Below are 10,154 nucleotides of genomic sequence, written 5' to 3'. Positions count from 1 at the left end.
TGTTTTTCTTTTGCACATGAAATTTTGATATAATCATTATTATTACACCATCTGAAAGATATTTGTAGAAAATTTCATTTCAAAATACTCATTTTCCTGAAAGTTTTGAGGGGCCATAATTTGTTCATGACTATGCAGTAGTGATTTGAAATCGCATTGCTTGGTAGCATGTCAGAGACATCACACTCAAACCACAGTACCGTAAATCCGCGAGTATAATCTGCATTTTTTCCCCAAAATTTAAAGGTCAAAATCCCTAGTGTGTACTATATACGAGATTAAAAATGAAAAATATTTTCTAAGCAATGTCCAAGTCCCTATTTGCTGTCCGGCAATGTTTATTCAGATGCATTTATTCGGGGCTGCATCATCCAAAGTTCGCCACTTATTTTTAAAAAACCAAAGCAAAGGATCAGAGGCTGTGTCTTCCTTTGCAAGAAAGAACCATGAAACATATTCTTCAAGCCAAGCCAAGCCTACCAGCTAGAGACTTGGGGAAGAACAAGATGGTCCATAGTCCCAATTCGTCTCACTTGGGAAATTCAGCCAGAAAATTTAATGATGGTTACTTCTGATAGGACCCTATAGAGGAGACGCCCGACAATTCTATTCCCATGACTGGCAGGAGACTAAGAATTGACCAAAAACGAGATGGTTGGATAATATTTATAGTGTTGGTCATGTTTGGGAATCCAACCAGAAAATGTAATGGTGACTGCTTCTGGTAGGACCCTGTGAAGAGGGTGCCTGAGGAATCTACCCCTTAAACCTTTCCAGGAATAGTGGCCATTTGTAACGCGACTGCTAACCATAGACATATTTCGTCACCACCACCACTGCCCCCTACTACATCTTCCATCACCAGCAGCTTCACGCCTCCCATTATCATCCTCTTCACATGCTCTGTCTCCATGCACCATTGACTTCAAACATCATCACCACACCACCACCACCACCACACTGACGTCTCTCACTCTCTCTCTATCTCTCTCTCTTTCTCTTTCATGTCTGACAACCCTTACCCAGAAGGTATCCATTAATATTTTCACTGTTTGTTCATTCTATCCTTAATGTTGTTGTTGTCGGTGTCGTTATCATATTGATTTATAACCGCCTCGATGATGTCATTATGCACAGTGATCGCTGCACCAAGATTGTCTTATCAAAGTATTATTGTCACCACGACCACCACCACTGTCACCACGATGCACAGTTATCAATGCATCAAATACTATCACCATCACCATCATAACGTCCACTTTTCCATGCTTGCATCAGTGGGACAGAATTTGTCGAGATGGACATTTCTACAGCTGGATGCCCTTCCCGTTGCTAACCCTCACCCGTTTCCAAATATTGTCATATTCCCCCGCCTCCCCAATAACTCGACATGTTTTCAATAAAGATTGAAGATAAAAGACACCGCTTACATGAAGGTGACATTCGTTTACAGCCATCCTTCGCAGTCAAGGGTTGGCAAAAAGAAGAGCATCCTGACTGAGAAAACCTGCTTCAGTAAATTCCATCCAACCCATGCATGCGTGGAAAAGTGGATTTTAACTAACGATGACGAGGAATCGCTCACCTCTTTTATTACTGCACACTGTTTTGCTTTCTAAGTATGCAACTTGTCACTCTGCACCGTCATTCTCACTGCAACCATTATGTGGTGTGTAAATATTTCGGCACTCTTTCGTTTTAAGTATCAAATGTGTCAAACTTTTGCCAGCTGATTTCTGTGAGAAATCTTTTAAAAAGCATGTTCGGTATCAAAATGAAGAATTTTGAATTTCCTATTATGAAGACAGGTAAAAACTACATTTTAGTAATGAAGAATTGTTACTTGTATAACATACGGGCTGTAATAAGCAATGTATTTCGGGGTATAGTCATCATCATCATCATCATCGTTTAACGTCTGTTATCCATGCTAGTATGGGTTGGACGGTTTGACCGGGGTCTGGGAAGCCAGGAGGCTGCACCAGGCTCCAATCTGATCTGGCAGTGTTTCTACAGCTGGATGCCCTTCCTAACGCCAACCACTCTGTGAGTGTAGTGGGTGCTTTTTACATGTCACTGGCACATGGGCCAGAAGAGGCGAGCAACGGGCATGATTGGTTGGTGCTTTTTACGTGCCACCGGCACGGAAGCCAGCCAAGGTGGCGCTGGCATCGGCCACATTTGGATGGTGCTTTTGACATGCTACCGGCACGGGTATCACAACTACAATTTCCATTTGATTTTTATTTTGATGTTGATGTTCTTGACTCAAAAGGTCTCCTCAAGTACAGCAGGTCACCCCAAAAGCATTTATAAAACTTGTTTAGAGATTTTTAGAGATCACAGCAGAAAATGTAATTGTGGAGAAATTTTAAAAATTACAAGAATCGAAAACACAACATTGTTCTTGGCAATTTATGGAAAATCTATTTATTTTTTACATTGTGCATTTATTTTTGCAAAATTCCTGATATGAAATCGTCTCTTGAACCAGACATTGTTATATTTTGGGGTAACCACTTTTTCCCTTTTTTGGCCAAATAAACATACGCTTTATACATTTGTTCTTCACTTCAGAATTATTTTATAATTGTTCTTATTTTATGTCCTATGTTTGGCAATCTTTCACCACATGTCCTGTTACCTCTTCATGGGCTAAACAGAACAGGAGGAGACATGAGATGAAGAGTCGCTGAAGAGGTCACAGGATGGGTGACGAAGGATTTTCCGACACAGATGAAATAAGAACAATAATGAAATGAATCTGAAATGAAGAATGAATATCTAGTGCCTATGATTATTTGGCAACACAAAAAAAAAAATGAGCAATATTATTCAATTTTTTAATATATTTTTGTGTTTGGCAACGTCTTTCATGTGTGTATATATGTATGTATGACCGTATGTGTGTGTTTAGTAATCTCCAGCTCAAGAAACATATTGCCAAGCTGAAAAATATATAAAAGACATAATTTTACCATAAACTACTAAGAATGATGTCCTGTGATAGGAAATCAACGGACTCAAGTTTGATTCTTGCCATACATAAAACGGGAAAATGGTGAAATATTTCAATATTATTACCATCAAATTCCGTTGCTACTGCACCAGTTAATTTCATAAATATCAAAATGTTATCTCCACCCATTGTCATCATTGTTTTATAAATATCAAAGCATCACATTTTGCACTGGTATCACCACTCTGCCAATATTAACCATTTTACTATGGAAATCAGAATTTCATTGCAGGATGTCATATTTGAAACCATTTTTTTGTTCAGATATGTCGAGTTCATTGAAGCCACATGACTTGCAGAAAACACCAATTCTATATTTTTTGGTAGATATTTAACATATATATATATATATATATATATATATATATGTATGTATATAATAATGGCCTTTCCTGGCAAATCGACCCCAGGACTTATTTTTTGTAAGCGTAGTACTTATTCTATCGGTCTCTTTTGCCAAACTGCTAAGTTACGGGGATGTATACACACCAGCATCAGTTGTCAAGCAATGTTGGGGGGACAAACACAGACATACAAACATACAGACACACACATATATATACATATATACAACGGGCTTCTTTTAGTTTCCGTCTACCAAATCCACTCTCAAGGCTTTGGTCGGCCCAAGGCTATAGTAGAAGACACTTGCCCAAGGTGCCATGACTGAACCCGGAACCATGTGGTTGGTAAGCAAGCTACTTACCACACAGCCAGTCCTACGCCAATATTAATCTTATATTAAATTGATATCTTCATCTTTGTCATTTATTTTACTCTGTGAATGTGCATACAAACTCATAAACCGGTCAATGGGTGCTGTCCCTCCCCACCACTCCTGACAAAGCCAAAAGACAAATTATTATACATGTAAAAAATAATTTATTTGAAAGTTTCTGTAATTTAATTAATAAACCTTTCCCAGTTCATTATTCTGATTGTGATATAATTAATTTAAAGGTGGTGAGCTGGCAGAAACGTTAACTCTCTGGGTAAGATGCTTAGTAGCATTTTGTGTGCCTTTGTGCTCATTTCAAATTCTGTCAAGGCTGACTTTGTCTTTCATCCTTTCAGGGTCGATAAAATAAGTACCGTTTGAGTATTGGTGCCAATGTAACTGGCTTACTCTCTCTCTCTCTCTGGAGATTGCTGGCCTTGTGCCAAAATTTGAAATCATTATTATAATTAATTTCATTTTAAAATTTTATTTCATTTGTTACAGGAAGTGGATATTTTGTGGTCACCCCGGACACTTATCGAGTTCCTTTGGGTGAGAACTCCTTTGCTGTGCCCTGGTCCCCTTATAAACAGTTTTACATTCCCATGGTGCCACCTCCCAAAGCACAAGTTCGTTCGATATCATGTCAGACATCAAGCAGTGCAAACGACATCAAGAAGGCTTCAAGCAAGACCAAACCTCAGCGCAGTCAAAGTGCAAGAGCGTCTCGCAATCGCTACAGAAAAAGCGCCCACGAGCACATACGGCGAAGTGCATCGTTGAAGTTTAAGTCTGACAAGACTCTGGGTTCTACGAAGGACATTAACCTCAAGAACAGCAACATCAATCAAGACAAGAACAAAGGTAAATATCATTAAATGATGCTGTATTTTTATATAATGGAAACTGTGTGGCTCACATGATTTGGGGTTCAGTCCCGCACTGTGGAACCTTGGGCAAGTGTCTTCTACTATAGCTTCGGGCCGACCAAAGCCTTGTGAGTGGATTTAGTTGAAGGAAACTGAAAGAAGCTCATGATGTGTGCTTGTGTGTTTGCATACCTCCACCACTTGAGAACTGGTGTTAGTTTGTTTACATCCCTGTAGCTTAAATGTTCAGCAAAAGAAACTGATAGAATAAGTACCAGGTTTAAAAAATAAGGACTGGGGTCAATTTATTCAACTAAACCCTTAAGGTGGAGCCCCATTATGGTTGCAATCCAATGACTGTACACTCTGTAAAGTGGTTGCTGTTAGAAGGGGTATCAACTTGTTCTGCTATGTCGGAGGCCTTGCAATGAGGATTATCCTCCACACTTCTCTTAAAGTGAAGGGTCCTGTCAGAGGGCCCTGGGTGAGGTGATGTGGACTCTTTCCTCTCTCTGGTGAATTCTACAATCAGAAACTGTAGAAAGCGGGATCCCAAGGTTTCCTGAAATTTTTGTTGAGTCCACCTTCAGATTGACCCCTAATATGGCCTCTTTGAAATCCGGACAGTTCCAAGGTTTCTTTTGCATGTGTCATGATCAAACAGTCACATAAATATATCAATTAATAAAAAATATATAAGTTAAAATAAATGTGTGCGTGTTTGTGTGTATATACGAAAGGGTGCTGAAAAGCTCCTGTTTTTAAGGGTATCGTGAAAGGCCTGGTTGGAGTCCCAACCTTCTGAGTTCTTTTACGGGGCTTTGAAAAACTGAAGGACCAATGCAATAAGTGTGTGAATCTGAGAGGGGAACATGTTGGATAAAATCATAATTAAATAATCCTCCTGTATATTCGTTTACCCAAAGCCAGGGACTTTTCAGCCTCACCCCCTCGTGTGTGTGTGTGTGTGTGCAAAATTTAGATTCAGATAAATATGGTACTTAAGTTAAAGGCATCAGAATTTGGTATGGTTCTATCCATATAAATCAAATGGGGTGATTATAATCAAAATAAGCAACAAGGATATCCAATGTTGGCAAATGAAATAAGTATAAAAATGTACATTGTCCATTTAATTAAAAGAATTGTATATGTGGCTGAAGATTGCTTTACATTTTAAAACTGATGTAATACTTACATTGTTTAAATGAAGTAGCATGAAACGATTGTACTACACTACCTTGGATATCCTTGTTGCTTATTTTGCTTATATATATATACACACACATACATGCAATCCATCGTTGGTCTCGAAAGACCATGGATCTGTACCTGGAGGATTTTGTGTCAGCTACTGATGGTGGTGCAGCCTTTGCTATGGCTGCACAGGCCCCACATGAGAGTGGCAGTCCTGCATGCAGTGGCTGCATTTGAAGAAGCTCTCCACCGGCGTTACTGACCTTTCCTTTTCTTTCCTTCCTTCAGCAGCAAGTTTCAGTTTATCTTCCTTTCACTCCATGTGTATATATGAGAGAGAGAGAGAGGTCATTGCCAGTTCCACCTGACTGACCCCTGTGCCGTGGTACGTAAAAGGGCACCATTCGAGCATGATCGTTACCAACGTCGCCTTACTGGCACCTGTGCCAGTGGCATGCATAAAAAGATTCGAGCGAGGTCGTTGCCAGTACCTCCTGACTGGCCCCCGTGCCAGTGGCATGTAAAAGGCACCCACTCCACTCTCGGAGTGGTTGGCATTAGGAAGGGCATCCAGCTGTAGAAACTTTGCTAGATCAGATCGGAGCCTGGTGCAACCATCTGGCTCACCAGTGCCCAGTCAAACCATCCTACCCAGGCCAGCGTGGAAAGCGGATGTTAAACGATGATGATGATGAGAGAGAGAGAGGGAGAAAGTGAGAGTTGAATGAAGGCTAAAAAGGGAAACTTTGAAGTCCCTGTCACTCTACAAAAAAATGTATGGAGTAATTCTTCAGTTTAAGGTTAAATTACTTTAATTATAACTTGACATAAAAGCAAACACACACACACACACACACACATTGACTTGGAGAAGGTCATTAATGGAATGTTATACTCTGTAATCTGGTAGTTGCTAAGGAAACCAGGTGTAGACAAATGGCATGTGAGGACTGTAGAAACCCTGTCAAAAGGTGCAGTAATAAAAGCCAGAGTCAACAATGAATTTGGTGTGCAGGTTTAGTTCTCACCCCTTTCCTATTCAATATAATCCCAAAGATTATAACAAAGGAATCTGGTGGACGTGCAGGTAGGGGTTCGTCAAGGTTTGTTTCTCACCCCTCTCCCATTGTAATCCTAAAGATTACCACAAAGGAATTTGAAACCTGCTATTTAGCAAGGAGTTTGATGTCAGGTAGGGGGTTTATCAGGGCATGATTCTCACCCTTCTCCTATTCATTATAGTCCTAAAGATCATCACATGGGAGCTTAAGACCTACTGTTCGCGGGAACTGTCATAAACTGGTGATCTAATTACCATACTGAAACCAGAGAGGAAATTCCGGGCATGGAAGCAAAAGCTAGCACGGAGAGGTTTTCAGGTAAACTTAGCAAAGACAAATGCATTTGTAAGTGGGAATGAAAACAGGACCCCTGAATTGTCAGTGAAATATCCTTGCTTAATATGCAGAAAAGGATTAAGATATAAACTCTATATGCTGCACTCAATATAAACTATGAAGACACAAGAACTGCAGTGGAATCACAGGTTAACAGGGGAGCCAAGCTTTGTGACATATCAGAAATTTATATATGCCTGTGGGTTTATTTATATGTGTTTGTATGTGTACGTGTGTTTATGTATGTATGTATGTGTGTGATTATATGTGTGTGTGTGTGTTTATATATGTATGTATGTGTCTGTGTGCATGTAAATGTATAATGTACCATATTTTAACACGTATAAGGAACACTTTTTTTGTCAAAAATTAGGTTAAAATATGGGAGTTTCTTATACATGGATAGTATTATAATCCCTTACAAAACCTTTTTTCCAAATTTTAAGCCCCCCCCCCTCAATTAGGGGGTTCCTGATACACGTTAAAATATAGTAAATCTGAATGTACGCATGTGGATTCATGTATATATGTATTTGTGTGTGTGTGTATATCACGTGACCGACCAGGCCATCAGATGTTGCTACACATCGCTGGTCACAATGCGCTTTGCATTGTTTTAGCCTTCAAGTGACGCCACCCCGCTGGCTAAGCAAGCAGGCCAACAGTAGATAGACTGAAAGAAAGTTGTGGTGAAAGAGTACAGCAGGGATCGCCACCACCCCCTGCCGGAGCCTCATGGAGCTTTTAGGTGTTTTCGCTCAAGAAACACTCACAACGCCCAGTCTGGGAATTGAAACCGCGATCCTATGATCATGAGTCCGCTGCCCTAACCACTGGGCCATTGTGCCTCCACGTGTATGTATATACGTATATGTGTGGTGTTTGTGTGTATAGTCTGAGCTGCTGAAGCTGTTCTCGTTTCCTCCCTCCTCATTCTCTGTTTCTCTTTCGTTTCAGGTGAGAAAACCACGTTATTCAGTAAACTGTTTGGCCGTTACAAGAAGAAAGCATCCCCGAACAAAGAAGTGGAATATGCCACGTTCTCTGCACAGTTTCCTCCCCCTGAATGGCAATGGTACCAACAACAACTGGAGAAACAACGCAGGACTGAAGAATGGATTAGTGACCAACAAGTGACCAAATCTAATACCTGGCATTATCTCTACACTGTACAGGACACCAATGTCGTCGGCAAGAGTGGTTTGGCAACTGGGCCGACAAGTTCAAAGCTAAAATCAGCGACTGTTCCCCCAATTGTCACATTGCCTCCCTACAGTTGCGAACCCATGTGTTCGGAACAAGCTAGTCCTAAAGAAACGGCCCATTACAATTCCAAACTTGGTAAGGAACAGGAGCTTCAAGCCAACGTGAATCGCTGGTCAGTTGTGGTCGATGAACCAAATAGCTTTGAGAAGCAACCACCAGATGGCACTAAGCACCACTCACAACAGTCTCCCTGCTACGAAGGATTGGCCAATGAAGCGTCGTCGAAGCATCGCAGCAACCAGCATCACAAATGTCCACGTAAATCTACCTCAAAGACATCTTCACTGAGAACGAATAATGCTGCCTGTGAACACGGCCATGATGCAGCACAGCAGAAAATCAGCAAGCAGCGGAAGAGACTGGAACGTTACAGCTACTGCGAGGATTACTATGGCAACGATATCAGCATTGAATACAAGGGCAAACTGCCGAATAAATATTCAATGTATGCTTATTCACGAGACAGTGGAGTGAACTGCATCGGTCTGAGTTCTGGTTTTGCCGAAGACATGAAAGTGGATTTATCACAGACAACGCATTCTAAGCAGGAAATTGAACCTAGCCGTATCTCAAAGAAAGTTCACAGAGCGTATAAAAAACGGTCAGGCATGAAACACCATCGACATCATTCCAGGAAGAATGTCCGCAGCAATCTATACGACAGCAACGAAAATTGTGCCGTCGACATACCAACCGCGACCATCGCAGAGGAATTTCCTGAAACCTGCAGCTACTTGGACTCAAGCCAGTTGTTTGACAACAGTTATCACCATCATCATCATCATCACCATCACCACAACAGCTTAACAGGCAGTGGTCGAGATAGTACGGAGACTGGACAGAAGTTGGCTGCAGGGGAGAGCAGCGAGCAGAGTTTCAATACAGTCATACCAAACTCTGGGACACATCACGATTGTCCCATGGAAAACCTGGTACACGAGACTCGGGAGTTGAACCTCAGAGACAATAATCACAGCTTGTGTACACGTAGCCACCATGCGGCTGTCCCACTGGACACTGGTCAACACAGACGGCAGAAAAAGAGACACAGCATGCATGTATCTTCCAATCGTTCTGCCTCAGCTGAGAACGCACGTGACAGCTGGCAACTGGGCCCAGGGGACACTCTTGACCCTCACATCTTAAACAATCAACAAATTGCATGTCACAAACCCGACACCTCCCACAGCAACAACTCACGACCCCGGTCCTACGTCGCTCGTTCATCTCAACTGAATTCAAACAAAGATCTCACTGCAGATGGGAACACTCGCCAGTCCAGTTCAAGGGGTCACTTTGATGATGACTTCCAAGTGGTCGGTGTTGTATGAGACCTCATGTAGCGTGTGTCCTATATATATTATGGTGGGGTCAATTGCACTTTTGCTAGACATGGCAACACCAGGACAGCTGCAATGCGAATTGTGCAGACATTGTAGGTGCAGTTTCTGAATAAATTAGTTGTTATAGAAACAAAACTCATACCCCCCCCCCAACTCCCTATTTGTCTTGTCATCTTGTTGCTGTGTGTATCTCTCTCTATCTATCTATCTGTCATATATATATATATATATATATATATATATACATACAAGTAAAAAGTAATAGTCAAAAGGCAGCTTTTTAATCGCTACAAATGTTTCCATACATACAGATCCTCGTATATAAAGGATTTAAAGTTAAGTTTA

At 41.1% G+C, this 10,154-nt stretch overlaps 1 protein-coding gene across 2 annotated transcripts in view; it reads left to right on the top strand.

Annotated features, from left to right (window-relative positions):
• The window catches only part of LOC115224440, a 44,058-nt gene extending 34,119 nt beyond the window's left edge, over positions 1-9,939 (top strand). Inside the window, exons 3-5 of one of the 2 annotated variants that reach the window (XM_036513156.1) lie at positions 1,027-1,029; positions 4,242-4,601; positions 8,158-9,939. In XM_036513156.1, the coding sequence (XP_036369049.1) occupies positions 1,027-1,029; positions 4,242-4,601; positions 8,158-9,797 (2,003 nt within the window). In that variant the 3' untranslated portion in view covers positions 9,798-9,939. The remainder of the gene's footprint in view (positions 1-1,026; positions 1,030-4,241; positions 4,602-8,157) is intronic. The other variant, XM_029795343.2, reaches the window with a different exon arrangement.
• The last annotated feature ends 215 nt before the right edge of the window (positions 9,940-10,154 follow it).

The sequence above is a fragment of the Octopus sinensis genome, linkage group LG25 (assembly GCF_006345805.1).
Source record: "Octopus sinensis linkage group LG25, ASM634580v1, whole genome shotgun sequence".
NCBI lineage: Eukaryota > Metazoa > Mollusca > Cephalopoda > Octopoda > Octopodidae > Octopus > Octopus sinensis.
Note: the sequence above shows the minus strand (reverse complement) of the source record. Positions and strands in the feature narration are given on the sequence as shown.